The sequence below is a fragment of the Hylobates moloch genome, unplaced genomic scaffold (genome assembly GCF_009828535.3).
Source record: "Hylobates moloch isolate HMO894 unplaced genomic scaffold, HMol_V3 SCAFFOLD_15, whole genome shotgun sequence".
Classification (NCBI taxonomy): domain Eukaryota; kingdom Metazoa; phylum Chordata; class Mammalia; order Primates; family Hylobatidae; genus Hylobates; species Hylobates moloch.
In genome coordinates this window covers 9,706,963-9,728,185 of record NW_026652290.1, presented here as the reverse complement: position 1 = coordinate 9,728,185, position 21,223 = coordinate 9,706,963, and the positions used below count along the sequence as shown (strand labels likewise).

General features: G+C 43.4%; 2 protein-coding genes across 2 annotated transcripts in view; one reads left to right on the top strand and one right to left on the bottom strand.

The window, feature by feature from the left end:
• The window catches only part of TACR1 (tachykinin receptor 1), a 174,615-nt gene extending 163,125 nt beyond the window's left edge, over positions 1 to 11,490 (top strand). The window contains exons 4-5 of the mRNA XM_032177417.1: positions 6,542 to 6,738; positions 8,258 to 11,490. Of these exons, the coding sequence (XP_032033308.1) occupies positions 6,542 to 6,738; positions 8,258 to 8,549 (489 nt within the window). The 3' untranslated portion in view covers positions 8,550 to 11,490. The remainder of the gene's footprint in view (positions 1 to 6,541; positions 6,739 to 8,257) is intronic.
• The window catches only part of POLE4 (DNA polymerase epsilon 4, accessory subunit), a 188,489-nt gene that overhangs the window by 79,240 nt on the left and 88,026 nt on the right, over positions 1 to 21,223 (bottom strand). The window lies entirely within an intron of this gene.

Here is a 21,223-nt window from a genome sequence, read left to right as displayed (position 1 = left end):
AAGCTACCAATGACTTTCTTCACAGAATTGGAAAAAACTACTTTAAAGTTCATATGGAACCAAAAAAGAGCCCGCATCGCCAAGTCAATCCTAAGCCAAAAGAACAAAGCTGGAGGCATCACGCTACCTGACTTCAAACTATACTACAAGGCTACAGTAACCAAAACAGCATGGTACTGGTACCACAACAGAGACATAGATCAATGGAACAGAACAGAGCCCTCAGAAATGATGCCGCATAGCTACAACTATCTGATCTTTGACAAACCTGACAAAAACAAGAAATGGGGAAAGGATTCCCTATTTAATAAATGGTGCTGGGAAAACTGGCTAGCCATATGTAGAAAGCTGCAACTGGATCCCTTCCTTACACCTTATACAAAAATTAATTCAAGATGGATTAAAGACTTATATGTTAGACCTAAAACCATTAAAATCCTACAAGAAAACCTAGGCAATACCATTCAGGACATAGGCGTGGGCAAGGACTTCATGTCTAAAACACCAAAAGCAATGGCAACAAAAGCCAAAATCGACAAATGGGATCTCATTAAACTAAAGAGCTTCTGCACAGCAAAAGAAACTATCATCAGAGTGAACAGGCAACCTACAGAATGGGAGAAAATTTTTGCAACCTACTCATCTGACAAAGGGCTAATATCCAGAATCTACAATGAACTCAAACAAATTTACAAGAAAAAAACAAACAACCCCATCAAAAAGTGGGCAGAGGACATGAACAGACACTTCTCAAAAGAAGACATTTATGCAGCCAAAAAACACATGAAGAAATGCTCATCATCACTGGCCATCAGAGAAATGCAAATCAAAACCACAGTGAGATACCATCTCACACCAGTTAGAATGGCCATCATTAAAAAATCAGGAAACAACAGGTGCTGGAGAGGATGTGGAGAAATAGGAACACTTTTACACTGTTGGTGGGACGGTAAACTAGTTCAACCATTGTGGAAGTCAGTGTGGCGATTCCTCAGGGATCTCGAACTAGAAATACCATTTGACCCAGCCATCCCATTACTGGGTATATACCCAAAGGACTATAAATCATGCTGCTATAAAGACACATGCACACGTATGTTTATTGTGGCACTATTCACAATAGCAAAGAGTTGGAACCAACCCAAATGTCCAACAACGATAGACTGGATTAAGAAAATGTGGCACCTATACACCATGGAATACTATGCAGCCATAAAAAATGATGAGTTCGTGTCCTTTGTAGGGACATGGATGAAACTGGAAAACATCATTCTCAGTAAACTATCGCAAGGACAAAAAACCAAACACCGCATGTTCTCACTCATAGGTGGGAATTGAACAATGAGAACTCATGGACACAGGAAGGGGAACATCACACTCTGGGGACTGTTGTGGGGTGGGGGCAGGGGGGAGGGACAGCATTAGGAGATACATCTAATGCTAAATGACGAGTTAATGGGTGCAGGAAATCAACTTGGCACATGGATACATATGTAACAAACCTGCACATTGTGCACATGTACCCTAAAACCCTGAAGTATAATTAAAAAAAAAAAAAAAAGAAATTCAACAAACCAAAAGACAAACGGAGAAGCCAAAGAAAGAAGAATGAATGCAACACTCATTCCCAGGCAATCATGGAGCAACTGCTGCAAACCTGTGGGGGAAAGAAAGTATAAATGTCCTTTGGGGATAAAGGCAATAGGTGACATTTATTTTTATTTTTTAAGGCAGTGTCTCGCTCTGTCACCCGGGCTATAGTGCAGTGGCATGTTCATAGCTCACCGCAGCCTCGACCTCCAGGGCTCAAGCAGTATTCTCACCTCAGCCTCCCACGTAGCTGGGATTACAGGCACGCACCACCACGCCTGTTTAATTTTGTTTATTTTTTGTAGAAATGAGGTCTCACTATGTTGCCCAGGCTGGTCTCGAACTCCTGAGCTTAAGCTATCCTCCCACCATGGCCTCCCAAAGTGCTGGGATTGTAGGTGTGAACCACCATGCCTGGCCAATAGGAGACATTTTAAGCTTGCCCTATTTAAACTTGACATCTATGAACCCTCTTGAAAAAAGCATAATAGAGAAACCATAGAATCCTTTTACTAAAGGACTCAAAGTGAATCAACTTTTATATATGATGATAAAAAGATTTGCATCTGCACAACTGGGAGAATGAGTTACTATCTCTTCCAGTCCCAAACAGTTGACTGTGGGAGGCTATGGGTGGAAGAGGTGTTTGGAACTGAAATTCAATCTTAACTCCATTTGAGAAGTTTATGAGGCATCCCAGTGGAGATGTTGAATAGGCAGTTGAATCTAAGAGACTAGAAGTTGGAAGACAGGTCTGGGATGAAGATACACATTTGGGAGTCACAGACATACAGGTGGTATTTAAGGCTTGAGAGTGGATGAGATCACTCAAAGAGTGTAGAGAAGAAGGCCAAGGAATAAGCCTTTGTTCACTCCAGTATTAAGAAATCAGGAAGAAGAGGAGGAATGAGCAAAGAAGACTGAGGTGGAAAGTCAGTGAGAAAGGAAGAAAACCAGAAGAGGGTGGTATCTGGAAGGCCAAGTGAAGGACGGGTAGCAAGAAGAAATGCCATCAGCTGTGTCAACTGTGGCTGAAAGATCAAAGTAAGATGAGACCTGAGGATTATCCACTGTTTTTAGCAATGCAGAAGTCACGGGCGACTTTGACAAGAGTGTTTCAGTGGAGCTGGAGCTGTCGAGTTGAAAGCCGGCTTGGAGGGAGTTTAAGAGACAGAGTTGGAGAGGAATTGGAGCAGTAAATATAGACAAGTTTTTCAAGAAGTTTTGCTGCAAATGGGGCAGATAAATAGGTGATAGCTGGTTGGGGTGGTGGGGTTGAGGTAATTTTTTTTTTTTGAGATGGAGTCTCGCTCTGTCACCCAGGCTGGAGTGCAGTGGTGCGATCTCGGCTCACTGCGGGCTCCGCCTCCCTGGTTCACGCCATTCTCCTGCCTCAGACTCTCGAGTGGCTGGGGCTGCAGGTGCCTGCCACCACGCCCGGCTAATTTTTTGTATTTTCAGTAGAGACAGGTTTCACTGTTGGCCAGGATGGTCTCAATCTCCTGACCTCGGCCTCCCAAAGTGCTGAGATTGCAGGTGTGAGCCACTGCACCCGGCCGAGATAATTATTTTTTTAAGATGGAACTGGATGTGGTGAGTAAGGCTAAGAGGGGTGATTTCTAATTCTGTTAGGCAATTGGCCAGCTGATTCTAGCCTCAGTGATGAGCTCTGGGTTGGAAAAATAAACTTGAGGATCATCATTGGATTTAAAATTGCCTAGAGATGGCCCAGTGCAGTGGCTTATGCCTGTGGTCCTAGCACTTTGGGAGGCCAAGGCAGGGGTATCGAGCTTAGGAGTTCAAGAGCAGCCTGGGCAACATGGCGAAACCCTGTATCTACAAAAAAACACAAAAATTATCTGGGCATGGTGGCGTGTGTCTGTGGTCTCAGCTGCTTGGAAGACTGAGGTTGAAGAAGGGTCACTTGAGCCTGGGAGGTGAAGGTTGCAGTGGGGTGGGATCGAGCCACTGCACTCCAGCCTGGGTGACAGAGCCAGATCGTGTCTCAAAAAAAAAAAAAAAAATGCCTAGAGATGAGATGATATGTCCTAGGGGAGCATATAGACTAAGAGTCAAGGGCCTAGCAGAGAACACTGAAGATACAGATTTTTTAATAGGCAGAGTTATTTGTTAAAAATCTCTTATCTTCAGAGTATTGGGAGCATGGTTTCCTCCTATGGTCATTCTCCTGTAGGCTTCTTTGTAGGTCTACAAAGCCAACAAAGAAGGGTTGATGAGTGCCAGAGATTTAGTAAAGAGCAAAGAATTCTAAGTTGGATGTAGCACCACAGGAAGTTATTTGGGATCTTCAAAGAGAATGTTTCAGGAATATAATGGAGGAGAAGGAGATTTATCATTAGTTGAGAAATTATTGGAAGATGATGAACTGGAGACAGTGAACACAGAACCCTATCAAGAACTTTGACTGTGAAGGAGGTAGAGCGAGAGAAAGGGCAACAATTGGAGGAGGAGAGACTTATTTTCAAGATGGTAGAGCTATGCATGACTAAACATTGATGGAAGGTTTCCAGGAGAAAAGGAGAGAAGGAGAGAGGGGAGAGTGAGGAGAGGAAGGCAGGGAAGGGTGGGGAGAGGACGGCAGGGGAAGAAAAAGGAGGGGAGGAGGGGAGAAAGAACTCTGAAACTTCCTCCACTTATAAAATAACGAAACTATCTGAAATCAGTTGGAACCAATATGGCAATGGGCTGAGCTTGCTGACATCATAGCCTGAATTTCCGCTGCATACTTTCCCATCAGGAAGTATAAAGTATGAATTGCGCATGCCCAAGGACTTTCCAGACCTCCCCTTTCCTTCCACCAATTACCAGCTAATCCCAGAATCCACTCCCAAACAGTTTCTAATGCAATTACTGCCTTGAAGCCAGCACAGGAAGACAGATTTGAGCTGGACTCCTCTCTTCTCATTTGTCAACTTGTAATAAAAGCCATTCTCTTCTCAAATACACAGTATCATAGTATTGGCTTTAACACACTGAGCATTGAGCCGCTTTTGCTAGGTAACAAGAGAATGTTCAATAAAGAAAAAGAAACTAGACATGCAAGAGTGTCTATTTATCATCTTCTACAGCAAGCTTCCACAAATAAGGGTCCACAGGCCAAATCCAGCCCACTGCCTGTTTTTGCGATAAAGTTTGATTGCAACCCAGCCACACCCACCTGTTTACACATTGTCTATGGCCGCCTTACAGCTACATCAGAGTTGAGTGGTTGTGACAGAGACCTTATGATCTGCAAAGACAGAACTTTTACTATCTGGCCCTTTACAGAGAATGTTTATCAATCCCTGTTCTACAGGAAAGGTGGGAAGGTTTTGGAGAAAGGACAACCTTCAGAAAAATCCAACTTCTGAGTCTGTTTCCTTTTCTGCAAAATAAGGACACCATTCATTAAATCAGTCTTTCATTTCACAAAAAAAAAAAAAAAAAAAAAAAAGATGATATCACTGGAGGAGGCTAGGTGAAGAGTACCTGGAACTGCTTTGCACCACTTTTGCAACTTCTCGAGGGCCTTCGATTAGTTCAAAATGAAACATTAAAAAAAATTTAATTATTATCATGGAAAGCCTCTCTGCCTTCTAGATCTGTCATCTACCCAGGTCCCAAGCTTGCACACACACACACAGATATGCATACAATGGTAACCATCTGTTTCTTAACCCTTCTAGCTATTGGCACTTATAAATAAGTAAATATATATTATTTTCTCTTCTTTTTTACACAAATAGTAAATACACACTGTTCTCACTTATTTCACTTAAAATTGACAAGATCTTTGAAAATCAGTATATAAAGAGCTTTCTCATTCCTTTTTTTTTTTTTCTTTGGTACTTCTTTGCATAGTATTCTCTGTTGGTACTTCTCTGCATAGCATTGTATGAATGCTATAGAGTTCTTTGCTAAAGATGTCTTGGGAAGGGGTTACATTGCATGGTGTCTTAGTCCATTTGGGCTGCTGTAACAAAATGCCTTTGACTGGGAGCTTATAAAAAAATAGAAATTGATTTCTCACAGCTCTAGTGGCTAGAAGGCCCAAGATCAAAGCATAGATAGATTTGGTGTTTCAGGAGGGCCTGCTTCCTTGTTCATGGATGGCAATTTCTAAGTCCTCAGATGGTGGAAGGGGCGAGGGGTCTTTCTCAGGCCTATTTTATAAGGGCACTAATTTAATTGATGAGGGCTCTGACCTAAAGACCTAATTAGTTCCCAAAGGCCACCTCCTAATACCATCACCTTAGGGGTTAGGATTTCAACATATAAATTTGAAGCGACACAAACATTCAGATCATAGTACCCAGTATTCACAAAACCTTTTAAATTGCTTTTAAACATCTGGCACTCTCTGACTGCAGCTAGTCAAATCTTTTCCCTTCTCCTTCCCTCCCCCTCAGTCTCCAAACCAAGCAGCTTGTCCTAGCTCACTACGTCTCCCCTTGTCCCACCTATTCTGCTGTGCCCGCCCACCCAGCCTGCTGCTCCAGGCCTTTTCCTCCTGAACACCCTTTTACCTTTGCTGGTTAATTTGTCTCCCTGGGTTCCTCCAGTCATGAAGAATAATGTAACACAGTAGTCCCCAAATGTGAGCATGCATCAGAATCATCTGAAGGGTTTGTCACACTCAGAATTTGGGGTCCTATCCCCAGAGTTTCTGATTCAGTAAGTCTGAAATAGGGTCCAAGAATTTGCATTTCTAACAAGTTCCGAGGGGATGATGATGATGCTGGTTCTGGGACCACACTCTGAGAACAGCTGACATAACCAAAGTCCTGTAGCACCACATAGTAAGGATCCTTTCTCCTCCTTGAAGGGGTTTCTTTTAAATACTTCCCGCTTCATCCCATACTGTGCACAGTGAGGGCGTGGGAGGAGAGAGGAAGCAGCCATGAGAGAGGGGGATGTGCTGGTGGTCTCACCTGTCTCACCCTCTTGCCAGGTGGTCAAAATGATGATCGTCGTGGTGTGCACCTTCGCCATCTGCTGGCTGCCCTTCCACATCTTCTTCCTCCTGCCCTACATCAACCCGGATCTCTACCTGAAGAAGTTTATCCAGCAGGTCTACCTGGCCATCATGTGGCTGGCCATGAGCTCCACTATGTACAACCCCATCATCTACTGCTGCCTCAATGACAGGTGAGGATCCCAACCCCATGAGCTCTCCAGGGACCACAAGACCATCTACATACACAGTGGCCAAGCGTCCATCCTAAATGAGTAAACCCAGCTGTGAGACAAGAGGGACACGTGGGGACTGCAGCTAACTTGTCATCACACAACTCAGCCTGGCTGATTATCACCATCCAGGAATGGGAGCCCGGAGTGGACTGATTTTCTTTTTTTCTTTTCCAAGGGGAACCAGAAATCCATATTATTGTCCAAAGTCTTCTGATTTATAAATACTGGCAACTAGTGGAGGAATTAAAAACTTCTGTGGTTAATGCATGTAAGGCAGGTCTGCAAGCTTGATCCAGGCTCCAGGCCATGGCCTGTGAGTTTGTTCACTCTGCTCTATGGATCCAGTACGCAGCGGGCTATGCATGCAGAAAGAGAATTTCATCCCCCCACAGAGCATATTCGCCCTTTCTGATCTCTCACTGTCTTTTTCCCATTCCATCTTATGATCTGAGCAGTTTTACCCATTTTCTTGCAGCAGTTCCAGCAGGACAAGGTAAGGCAAAAAGGAATTTTGACCCCAGAGGCCTGATTCCTGCCCTCACTTAGTCGAAGGGGTTGGGGAGAGCCATCCTGCAGCAGAAGCCAATGTCAGAGAAGTAAGAGAAGGCAGAGCCCATCAAGAATGGTGGTCAGCAGTAGGGAATTCACCATGGGGTGCAGAGGGCTCCCAAAAGCAGGCAGGGACACACAATGGCTGCAGCACAGTCTGTCATCCAGAGCATCACCAGCCTCTGGATGGGGAAGGAGGCGGGAGAGGAATAAAATGCTTGTTACCATCTTTATATCCATCAGTCCTCAGCCTGTAAGGTGCCTTCTATGAATTAGACACTCAGATACTAGGAATTTGGGGAAAGACATTCTCTTCAACTTGTCCAAAAGGTCTCTGTTAGTCTAACTCACACATTCACCCTTATTTCTAAGAGTTTCATGACCCACCTACACTTTTTTTAGGTTAAGTCTAACAGCATGCCTTTAAGTAAAGGTTAATTCTTCCTATTTAACAACCAGAGAAACTGAGGCACACTGAAGGAACATGATTGGCAGAGAGTTCTCCTTCAGTTAACAGGCTACTCGAGGGGAAGGACTGAATCTTGATGTGTGTTTTTACCTCCCAGTAACTAGCACAGTGCTGTGCACATAGTAAACACTTGGTGAATGCGTTTTGTTGAGGTAGAATTGACCCAAGTCTGCTGACACCATGTGAGGGGAGACAGCATAGTTCAGGGCCACCCCCAGTAAAGACGTGTTTCACATAAAGATTGTTCCAGTATTGGATTTTTTTCTAGTCTTGGATTTGACCTTATTGACTGACCCTTAAGCCTTTTTGGCCTCAGCATCTCCAGCTGTCATTTAATTTTAAAAACAATAACAGAATCACGCTTGGGTATGTCCATGTGTTAACAAACTGATGCAGTGGTGGGCAGCCCTCTGAGCAGGCCGTCCCAAAGGATCACCTCTTCATCTGCTCACTCTCCAGGTTCCGTCTGGGCTTCAAGCATGCCTTCCGGTGCTGCCCCTTCATCAGCGCCGGCGACTATGAGGGGCTGGAAATGAAATCCACCCGGTATCTCCAGACCCAGGGCAGTGTGTACAAAGTCAGCCGCCTGGAGACCACCATCTCCACAGTGGTGGGGGCCCACGAGGAGGAGCCAGAGGACGGCCCCAAGGCCACACCCTCGTCCCTGGACCTGACCTCCAACTGCTCTTCACGAAGTGACTCCAAGACCATGACAGAGAGCTTCAGCTTCTCCTCCAATGTGCTCTCCTAGGCCACAGGGCCTTTGGCAGATGCAGCCCCCACTGCCTTTGACCTGCCTCCCTTCATGCATGGAAATTCCTTTCATCTGGAACCATCAGAAACACCCTCACATTGGGGCTTGCAAAAAGGGTCAGTATGGCTTAGGGAAAACATTCCATCCTCAAGTCAAAAAATCTCAATACTTCCCTATCTTTGCCACCCTCATGCTGTATGACTCAAACCAAATCACTGAACTTTGCTGAGCCTGTAAAATGAAAGATAGGACCAGCTTTTCCCAAAAGCCCATTCATTCCATGATTCTGGAAGTGACTTTGGCTGCATGCGACTGCTCATTTCGGGATGAATTCTGCAGCACAGCTGCAGACCCGGAAGACTCATTTTCCTGGGGCCCCATGTTACTTCAATAAAGTTATCTCAGATGAGCCTCCTGCAGCTGGAGGCTCCTATCACCCCAGCCTACACTTGACAGGGTGAACAAAAGAAGGCACCACATAACATCTAAATGAAAAATTTAGCCCTGTCTTCTAAGCATCTGTGAAAAGAAACATATGTATTCCCCTTTTTGGCATCTCAGTATTTCAATACATTTATATCATGAGATTGAGAATCTCGGGCTTCCACATTATGTCCCCAGTGACTGTCCTGAGCAGCCAACGCAAGCAGAATATGTCCACTGATACCTGCTAATGTCTCTTACAGACCAGGAATTGGGAGACCTGCACTACATTTAATGTGTAGCTGACCCTCTTTTCCTACTTGTAAACAAGGGGACTAAACTAGATAATCTAAGTGTTCCTTCAAATCTTAACATCCCATGGTTCAAGGATTGTATGAGTTTTTTGTTTGTTTTACAAAAGAAAACAAAACAAAGAATAAAAGAACAGAAAAGAACAGGAGCAGTGAGTCTCGTAACTAATACCCAGTTCCTGGAGATGTAGCAACTGCTAAGGCCATCTGTAACTATCCATCTCAGACATTCTCCAATTTATCTTAAAATCCTGAGTACATTCCTTCTCCTGGAAGGTTTTGGCTTTTGACAGAGCAGAGGACTTCATGCCAAGGCCTGCATCCATCCAGCTTTAGCAGGCAGAATTTCATAGCTGCAGAACACTGTCAGAGAAGACAAACGTGGGCTTCCTGCTTTGACCTTTTGGGTGTTTAGGGTGGGGACCCTAACCTTCATTCTTAGTTTTACACTAGCATCGTGCTCATATGTGCGACAAGCAAGAAGGCTGCACTTTGCAGATCCACTTCTGGGAAGAGGGCATCTTGCATCTTCCCTTCAGACTCTCTGAATGTCTCCTCCCTGCCCCATGGCTTTGCCAGCTTCCGTCTCTAAGGGGTAGAATGACTCATCAGCCCTAAAGGACAGTCTTCCAAGAGCCATGAACTGAATGCTTTATATCCTAATTTAGATTTAGAGTTTCCAGAAGGTGAGCATGCAGTTTTGTTTTTGTTTTTTTCTGTCTCCCAGATCTGTATTTTTTCCAGATATGGCTGGAAGCAGAAGCTTCATGTAACATCCATGAATGTCCTCCTGGTAGTTTGCATAATGGATGCACATGTGCCGCATCCATAGCATTAAGGGGAGAACAATGCACGGTTTACAGCCTTTGCCAGCCCTGCTGGCTCTAATTCTACCAGGGCATCCACAGGCCTGGGGGAAGAAGCAACAGTATAAGCCAGAAAACCTCTAAAGCAGCATGGAAAGTATTAAATAAACTAAGTGAAGCCAGATCACTGCAGATATATAAATGGAAGACAAAATTTAGCAGCAATGAAAGTTAGGGCCCTAAGCATTAGTCATACTTCCAATAGAGAATCTTGCTGTGTATGGATTACTCACTTTGGAAGAATGTAAAGAGCTAACATGATTATGAGAAGTACTTGAGAAGACGGTGTCAAGAAGTTGGGGACATCACACCTGTGGAAGAGAAGGTTAGAGTTGAACTCAACAAGGATTAACTGAGCGGCTGCTCTGGACTTTGCCCTCAGCTGGGAACACACAGACCCTGCAGCTCTTGAGGAGCCTACCTTATTGGCCATCACTAACTAACTCACCAGTCCTAGTGAGTCTAAGCTGCCCAGCAGTCTTGGAGGCATCTGAGAGGACAGATTCTCCACAGCATTCTAAAAACCCACACTCAACATGGGCAGTCAAGCCAAAGACTGGGACCTTTGGAGAGCCTCTGGAATGAGGGTTCTCTGGGGTACTTCCAAAGGGAGCTGGCAGTCAGTCCAGGGGACCTAAAGGAACATGGTTGAACAGCATCATCTCTGTGCATAGTAAGAGGGAATGTTGGGTGGTCCGGGCAGTTTCCAATATGGCAAAGCACCTGCTTGGAGAGTGCCAGCAAGCCTTCCTCTGACCCAGTCTCCAATGTCCACTAACTTATAAAATTGTCATCAACTCCCACATGTGAGAAATACCATGATTTGTACTGTGCATGGGTCACATTCTTATTCTAGAAATGTGTCACCCTGTGTTTATCCAAGTGTGTTTCCTTGGTGTAATGTCCAGTAGTAATAGAATATGAAATATCAAGGAACCTTCTTTGTCACGTGACTTCCAAAATGTGAGATCTCATTGCTGTCACTGTGATATTTGTATTGTGCCAATCTCTTCCTCCTCTTCCTCCTCATGCTTTCTCAGGGAGGAGCCTTGATGTATATCATGAACTCACAGTTCCCAGATCACAGTAATTGAGGGGGGGGGCTTTATCGGAGGAGCTAGAGAACAAGAGTCCCTCTCCTCCTTATCCCCCAACAGAATGCTAAGAGATAAGGACTGAGTGGAATCCTGGAGAAAGGGGACTCAGGAACTGACCTCATTGGCCTGATTTGTGGGAGAAGAGTACAAGTGGAGAGGGGTCATTCCTGAGGTTTCCATGTTTTCCAGCCCGGTCTCCTGGAAAGAGTCTTTATACAGAAATAAAGTATGTGTTTCACTCCCTTGTGCCTCTGTCTCTTCTCTAGGAGTCCTAAACATCCTATAGGATGCTAAATGGGATGGTACTAGGAACCCTAATAACTTGCATAGCTAGAAGGATGGAATCAATGTTCAGCAAACTCTTAACTCTGTGATGAAATGGGTTGGGAAGATGTGGGAACAGTTCCCAGGTTGAGATCTCGGAAGGGAGGTGGGATTATGTGAAATGGCAGTGGTGTTGCCTATGAACAGAGCTGTATCAGGATGCAGACATGACAATAGCATTATAAGCACAAGTGTTTTCACAGGACAGGAGGTTGGGGGGAATAACACCTGAGAAAGACAAAGGGGAAAGAAAGCAGAAGTACTCAGGGACAGCCTTCAGACCACCATGCCAATCTGACACCTGGGGAAAAAAAGGGTGGTTAGGAAGAGCCTCAGACTGTGGTGCAGCTCCCAGCCCAACACATGCAAAGATTGCCCAGAGAGACATTGCATGTTAGCAGAAATGGCCAGGCCTGATGCCCTGCCATGCTCAGCCACTGGCTGGGGCTCTCTGGGGAAAGTGTTCAGTGTTTGAACACCATGGTGGATGCCGAAGCCCTGCAGCTGGAGGCTGCCAGCCAAGTGCCCTGCCATTCTTCCTCAAAGAGGGATCTGAGCCATGTACCTCCACAACTACCACCCAAGCTTTGATCCAGCCCCATGTGTTTGAAAACACATGTCAGGAAACCTGTGGCAGGCTTTGAAACATCAGTGATAATCCCTGTGAGCCCTGGCAATCTGCCTCCTACACCTTGGGTTGCCTGTCCTCTGTGCCACCTCACCCCCAGCAGCTCCATCAAAAGAACAATAAGCAGCTGGTAACAGACTTGTAGTGGCAACAACTGCAAAGGCACTGAAAGAGGGAGTTTTGAGAAGACAGACTATCTAACAGTTAATATCAGAAACAAGTAATAAAGATGTTTTATTTAAATTGAGGCATCTTCAACAGGGGCATGTGGATAAGCTTTAAGGAATCCACAAGTCCCCTCCAAGATCCCCACAAATCATATGTCAAACGTTGTGTGTGTTTAATAAGAGGTGCAATTAAAGCTGAATCTTCTCAAAAGAAATCATTCACCCTCTGCTCCCCAGGAGGAGGAGACAATTTAAATTGTTTATAAAAGAGTGGCAAGGAACTGGAGACTTTCAGAGCAGTGAGAGGCAGATGAGCCCTGGGAGAACCAGAATGGCTGCTGGGAAGCTAGAAATAGCTTTGGAATAAAATCATAGCTCACCTCAGATACTCAGATGAGTTAAAGCTGTAGAATGTCATTTAAAATATTTGTGGCAGTAAAAATGCCAAATTCATGATGAAGGGATATGCTCACTCTTCACTTGTTAGCTGAGGGAAGACTACGAATTGAAGAAATTATAAATCAAGAAATAACACAGGATGCGGAGTGCAGACATTCCCGTGCAGAGGCAAAGTCATTTTCACTTATTCCTAGGCATGTGTGGCCTGCCTGCACGATGAAAGTGCTCAGCCTTGGGCGCCACAACTGGCTTTAGTAATACTCTCTAATGGAGCTCCTGAGCTCAGAATCCAAGAGCAGTATTTCAGTCACAGCTCCCAGCACAGTGGGTATGGTGGGGACACACAAAAATGTTCTTCTCCTTCATCTTCAAAGGTGAAAGGAGCATCTGACTGTAGAAATTGCTTCTCTGAACCCCACAGGCAATGCTCTGAGACACTGTTATTTATTTCTACCAAGTTCAGGAAAACAGAGGAAGAGGATGGAGGCCATGGAGCCTCATATCTCACAAGCACCAAATTCAGCATCAAGGAGTTGCATACTTTGGTCCTGGCTTCTCTCTCAAGCTGGGCAGCTTGCAAGGGGAAAAGACTGACAATTAGAAACAAGTGACTAAACAACATCAGCAATAACATGAACCCCAAGGGCCAGCTGCCCTGTCGCAGTCACTATCTGATGGCATGTTAGCTGTACATATTCCATGTTAGCTGCAGAGATTTTCATACAGATTCAAAACTAGGTTCCCTACATTTTGTGTATCTCTCTCTCTCTCTTGCTCTCTCTTCCACCTTCCTTCCTTCCTTTATTTCTTCTTTTTACTTCCAGTTTCTGTTTGTTTTCTACTCTTTCATCTGACACTGCTCCCAACCCTGGAAGCCCTCTCCTCCCAACGCTCTCTATGCTGAAATCTCTAGGTTTTACCTCACTACTCTCGATGCTTTACTGATGCACTACTTAACAGAAGACTTGGTATGTGTTATAGACTGCAGCTTTGTGTCCTTCCCCAAATTCAAATGCTGAAACCATCACCCAATGTGATGAGTCGAGGGCTTTGGGAAGTAATTAGGTCATGAGGGACGTGCCCTCATGATGGGATTAATCCCTTATAAGAGACACAAGAGAGCTTGTATCTCTCTCTCTGCTCTCTGCCATAGGAAGGACAAGGTAAGAACATGGACATCAGCAAACTAGGAAGACTGACTGCCCTGACCAGAAACTTACCATATTGACACAACAACCTTGGACTTCTAGCTTCCAAAACTGTAAGAAATAAATTTCTGTTGTTTATGCTACTCAGTCTACGGCATTCTGTTATAGCAGCCCCAGCTACCTAAGACAATGAGAATCTATCCATCCCTACTCACAAATTCCCATTACCCATCTCTCCAAAGCCCCTCACCCATCATATGTAGTCACCCACCCTCACTCTCCCTTTATTCCCTAACCCTCTCACCCACTTTCCCAAACTGAGATGGCTTTCACAGCAGGATGCCCAAGTTGGTCCCAACACTAAAAAGAAGCAGCTGAACAGAAGAAGGCACTACAGCTGTTCTACACCAGCATGCAGGACCTCAGAGCTCATCCCCAGTGATCACCACGGGCAGGCGGCCCTTGCCTTTCCTGTGTGCTCCCCTCATGCTGCAGAGCTCTTTGGCCTGGGTGTTCATCTGTATACTAACTGGGGTGGGAAAAGGCACACAGTGCAAGATACCCTCAAGGTCCTTGCTTGATAGAGGAAAGGGGCACATGAGTGAAAATAAAAATGTGTGCTCCCAAAAAGTTTGAAGCTCTGAAAAGTGGAAGAACAAAACTGCTTCCTTCCCTCTCCCCATTTCAAATGTTATAATAATGACTACGATAACAACAGGCATTACTCTGTAGATCTTGTGCCAAGCACTGGATGTGCATTATCACATTTAATCCTCATACTCCATGAAATCAGTATCGTTGTCCTTAATTTAATTTGAGAACAATGGGGCATAGTTGAAGTAACTTCTCTGAAATTTCTTTGCCAGAAGTGAACCTCAGTGATGACCAATTCCAAAAGCCCAAGGTCTTAAGAAAGATCCTCTTCTTTCTCTTTTATTTATCATATTCCTGGACCTCTATCCTTTTCTTAAAGATGCCCCAACCCAGGCTGGCATGACCTCCCTACACACATTGCCAGGAAGCTAGTTGATATGGTAGTATTTCAAGGAGTAGCAAGCTTCCATAACCCCGTTAGATCATTGGACAAATATTTCAAAGGGTAAATTGTCTTCACAGTCACTATAGTCATCCCTACGATTAGGTAAGATGTGCAGCCGGACTCTAACTATGATTTGAAGAGTGCTTGCCAAGATTTCCCACTGAAATTAATCTTGGTACATTTAGTCTTGAGTGCACAAAATTCCCCAGATATGTATTTCTTTGGAGAATAAAGTCTTCTTTTAGAAAGACAAATGTCACTAGGCAGGATAATATCTCATGTTTACAACTAACAAGTTAGATATCCCTGTCCTGCCCATAAGGCCAAACTCACCTAGATATTGGGGTCAGGAGTGTGGAGTGAGACTGCTTGATTGCCTGAGAAAATGAGGGTGTCCTGAAGCTAAGATGAGCCAGAAAATTACCTAAAAGGCTGCCCACAGGATTGCTGATTCAGGAAAGAAAGGTAAGCTCAGTACCCAAGCAAAGGAACCAGGAATTTGAAAACTAGAAGGACCAAGTGAATGGTTTTCAAACCCTAATGTGCATAATTTACTTAGTAAGTTTGCCAAAATCTGGATTCCTGGCCTCATTCCCAGAGATCCTGAGTGCTGGCTAGGCCAAGGAATCTGCATTTTAACAAGCATGTCAGTGATTATAGTGCAGACAGCCCATGGCACCACCAGAGTAGGCAAAATAGAAACAGAAAATGGGCTGAAAAGTCGATGAGGAGGGGCTTTGACAGGAAAGAATGAAGTATGAGCAGGCGAATGGAGGGGATTCCTAACATGCAGGGCTTGCCTCACGTGGTCAAGGTAGCCTCTCAAAGGACTGGGCATGAGAAGCTGACTGGGTGCATAGATGCAGGGTCAGCACCACCAGAGGGAAGAGAGACAGTGGGAGGAGCTGTAGGGAGGTGGGGTTACCACCTAATCCACTTCTCAACTTTGCCCTATCTGGACATTTCCAGTGTTATTTTTTCCAACATTTTAATTCTATTCCTCTGAAGGAAGGAATCTCACTATCCCCCACCTACTACTCCCTGTTTTAGTCTTCCTTTATGGAAATTTGCCAAATCAAAACTAAAATCTAACACTTTCACTTTCTAGATTTTCAGACATATGCCATAGCGGCTGACTTCTGGGAGGACCTAATCTTGAGTAGTGTCCAACTCAGAGTGGAATTGTTTGTATTTCCTAATTCTAAAACAATTCCCAGAGCATTTTATAGGAAAATATTTTTATACAATCCTAACATTCAACCCAATTTTATGGCTTTGTTGATTACTTACAGCTTCCTTTTTATGCTCAACTCAGATTCATATCCAAGCAAGGAAAGAAGTCTATATAATAGAGCAATATTGTTTATGTGGGCAGTGGGAAAGAGCGAGAAGGAAATCGAAAAGCAACTGAGACAAAAACAGCAGAAGTCAGATAGATTTTTCTCTTCTAACAAGTAAAAAAATAATAATAATAAACTATAACCCACAACTCTTCCCAGTTTTATCCACCTTTAGATAACAGTACTGGGTTCTATGATATATCATGATGACAGGAACAGCCTCTAGAATGTGGTTAGGAGCTGGATACACAGTATCTGCATATTCCTTTTTGGCTACATAATAAGAGAAAGGCTAATTGTGAGATTTCCCAAAACCCATTCTTTCAACAAATATTTACCAAAACCCTAGAAATATTTCTTCACAGAAGATAACTCATTCCCATGGACGGAGGGCAATGTTGGTGCTTTGATACACCAGAAATAATCTTTGATGACCCTTGTGACAAGAAATATAAAGCATCCTTCGAGCCAGGGCACCTAGCTCTTCATCCATTCACTCTTTGATCTCCTGCAACACACCAGGCCCAATGCTGGCATCAGGATGCAACAGGAGTAAAAACAGACATGGTTCCCACTAGAAAACAGCTTTCAGGCTTATGGAAATGTATGCTAATCAAATCACCCCACTAATGAGAGTATAATTAACAGCTGAGATAAGGATGATTAACGGAAGAAAGGCTCTTTTATGAGAGCCTGTAACAATAACAAAAAAACTGGATCCACAACTTGAGGTCAGGAAAATCCCTGAGAAAATGAGACCCTGAAGAAGAGCAAGAGTTCATTAGACAGAGAAGGGAAAGACTTTTCCAAGAACTGGTGTGGAGAAAGTCCTGTGACTAAAGAGAATACAGCATTTTGAGGTATTGAAAAAACAAGAATAATGTGCCTGCTTGGAAGAGGGAGGAGAACATAGTAGGTGAGGCTGGAAAAGAGGGAGGCAGAGAGTGTTGGAGAACCTTGTAGGCCATGATAAGAATTAGCAAAGGAAGTCACCAAAAGATTTAGAAAGTGATAGGATCAATCTGCTTTTGGAAAAGATCACTCCAGCTGAAGGGAAGCTAAATTAAAAGACAATTGCTATCATTCACGGAAGAAGAGATGGGGTCTTGGACTAAATTGGTGGGTGTGGATGAGTAGGAAATGGATGAATTTTAGAAGTGTTTAGAAACTACATGAGGAACTTTTGTTTGGTGATGGCACTGGTTGTAAGGAGAGGGGAGGTTTCAAGGGTGAATTTGGCTTTTCTTATGTAACTAGTTAAATGATGCCACCATTTATTGAAACAAAGAACATTGGGATACCAAGCTTCGGAGAGGAGAGAAGCAGAAATATTATGGGTTTGATTTAAACATGCTGTGTGAGATAACTTTTAGACGTCAAAGAAGGCATCAACTAAGCAGTTGGGCTGAGAATATAAATTTGCAATTCAATTACAGATGGCAGTTGATGCTATGGGCATGAATAAACTTGCCAAGTGTGATAGCAGTGGGTAATCAACTGCAACTTTTAATAGCTGAGTAGAAGAGGAGTCAGATTGTGCCCAGAGAGAAGAAAAGGAAACAGGGAATGTGGTGTCTTGGAGGCCAATGAAAGAGAATATTCCAAGAAAAGATCTCTGTGATGTTGAATACTGAGAATTAATAGAGAAAGAGGGTAAATAGAAAAGGCCTGGTAAGTTTAATGATCAAAAGATCAGTGGTGGCCTTACCAAGAGCTGTTTGAAAGGAGTCATGAGTTAAAAGCAGATCACAGTGAGCTGAAGAATGAACATATGATGAAGAAAGAAATAGAAATGCAAACCTACAGAACTCCTTCTAAAAGGCTAGTTTAGAAGTAGAGGGCAGAGAAGATGGTAGCTAGAGGTAGTATGGGACCAAGGGAGATATTTTAAATTTGTATTTGTTGTTCAATAAAATAGACTTGAACATAATTTCCTGCCTCGAAGGATAATCCTTTTGAGAAAGCATAGCTGAATATACAGGAGAGAAAACAGAGAATTATTAGTGGACAATTTCTGAGAAAGCAGGACAGTGGAAGGCAGAGCACAGCAAGAAGATGGCAGACAAAGGGGGAAGGCAGTCTAGCAGACTCGATGGTTGGATATCAGAGAAATTCTTCTGGCTGATGGTTTCAATTTTCTCTGAGATGCAGAAAGCAAGGTCTTCTACTAGGAAGGAGGCAGGAAGTTGTGGAACAGGGCTATAAGCATACAGAAGATTTCAAATAATCATTGCAGATTCCCTAGAAACTGTGATTTAGTAGTTCTGGGGCAGTGCCTCCAAATCAACATTTTAAACAAATCACACAGCTGATTCTGATACAGGCACCAGGCTTTGAGAAACACTGGCCAAGTGTTTCAAGACATGTTCCTTTTTGTGACCTCATGTGAAACCCACCATCAAGAGCAGAAGAAATAGATGTTTCCAAAAAGATCATACTGGAGTACACAATTCCAGGGAGTTGTTTGACCAAAGCAGCTCTGGAGCCATTCTTAACCTTATGGGAAATTTAATAGCTCTTAATTCAGTTCCAAGGCACTCAATATTAACTCAAACTAGTCTTTTATTCTGGATTTAGGTCCTTGTTCTAACAACAAGGTACAATGAACTGAAGGTTTGTGCCCCCACCTCCAAAATTCATGGGCTGAAACCTAATCACCAATGTGATGGTACTTGGAAGAGGGTCCTTTGGGAAATTAGATCATGAGGATGAAGCTCTCATGAATGAGCCTAGATCCGTATAAAAGAGACTCCAGAGAGGTCTTTGTTCACGTTTGTCATGTGAGGACACAGCAAGAAGACAACAGTCTGTGAACAGGGAAGAGAGTCCTCACCAAACACTGAATCTGCTGTTGCCTTGATCTTGGACTTCCCACCCTCCTGAACTGAGAGAAAAAAAATGTCTGTTATTCAAGTCTGTGGTATTTTTCTTACTAGCTGGATCATACTTAGAGACCAGGATTATATTTTGTCCATGTTCCACTCAACCATGTTCCACTCAACCCTTCCATCCGCAGAATTACCACCAGTTACAACACTAATCCTTATCTAATTTATCTATGAGAATTTCAAGGTAATGATACATGAGTATGCACAAAAAGATAGATCAACACCAACTTCACCCAGCTTAATTTTGAAAGAATAACTGTACAAGTTTTACAAAAGCATTGTAACTATGGCAAGATTATACATCTTGACACAAAAATAGTTTCTGTCCATGAATTTGAAGCCTGAGGATAGATTGATGAACTCTACAAAGGGTCTTACTTGGTTTTTGGTCATCTTCTTAATGAACTTCCCCTCATCTTTGCTTGGTTAACTGCCATTTATCCTTCAAATCCTAGATCAAATGTTACTTTGTTGGAAATGTTTCCCATCACCCTCAGTCCCATTCCAAATAGATCCCCACATTTATTCTCTCTTATATCATCCTGTTCTCTTCCTTCATGGCACTACCACAATTCCTAATATAAATTATTTGTATGAATTTTTTAAAGTATGTAATCTCTATTAGACTGTAAATCCTATGGCAAAGAATTTAGTTTTGCTTTACAATGTACACCCATTTCTTAGCATGGTATCAGGCACAAAGTGCTGATTTTAGATTAGATTAGCTTAATAAATATCTTTTGAGTAAATACAGTAAATGAGTGAATAAATAATTGAGATAGAATGAAGTTTAATAGGGGCTGATAATATTATAGCGGTGTTTGAAATCTATTTTTCCTTCATACTAAATATTCAATTAAGAGATACAAATCTGAAATATGTCTCTAGAGTGAAGCTAACAGAAGGTTTAAATATAACTTGTAGAGAAATAGCTCTATGATTAGGAAAAAATAATTAGTTATCCTTTTTTGAAGATGGGTAAACCCCATTTTGAGTTTTCGAGGTACACAAGGAGACTATATTGCTTAATATTAGATGGTTCACAGATAGTGATATGCTGGCAAATATTTAATAACTGGCTCTCTGGAAAAAATATTTTTGTAACAGTTACTGGTTTTCCCAGTGTAAATATTACCACTGTGGCCAATTTCAAACTACCAATGATTTAATAACCATCTCACTAAATTTCTAAAAAAATAGACAATTGACTCTCACAAGGTGGTACAGACCAGTTGTAGTACACTATTACAGACGTGGTACTGAAGTGCTGAAAATTTTCTAAGTCACCATCTTCTCTGCCATGTTTGATAATATAACCCTTGGTAACTGAATCAAGGACTTCATTCAAGAGTTAGAGTAGATCAGGCCAGGCATGGTGGCTCGTGCCTGTAATCCTAACATTTTGGGAGGCCGAGGTGGGTGGATCACTTGAGGTCAGGAGTTTGAGACCAGCCTGGCCAACATGGGGAAACCCTGTCTCTAGTAAAAATACAAAAATTAGCCAGGCATGGTGGCACATACCTGTAATTCCAGCTACTCAGGAGGCTAAGGCAGGAGAATTGCTTGAACCCAGGAGGTGGAGCTTCAGACCGCTGAACTGAGATCAGACCACTGAACTCCAGCCTGGGTGACAGAGTGAGACTCCGTCTTAAAAACAAACAAACAAACAAACAAAGTTAGAGCAGATCAATAAATCAAACTTCTTTCTTTTTTTTTTTTTTTGAGACAGAGTCTCGCTCTGTCACCCAGGCTGGAGTGCAGTGGCGCAATCTCGGCTCACTGCAAGCTCCGCCTCCCGGGTTCACGCCATTCTCCTGCCTCAGCCTCTCCGAGTAGCTGGGACTACAGGCGCCCGCCACCACGCCCGGCTAATTTTTTGTATTTTTAGTAGAGACGGGGTTTCACCGTGGTCTCGATCTCCTGACCTCGGGATCCACCCGCCTCGGCCTCCCAAAGTGCTGGGATTACAAGCGTGAGCCACCGCGCCCGGCCTTCAAACTTCTTTCTAAGAAAGAAAACAAATCTGGCATTTTTTTAAATT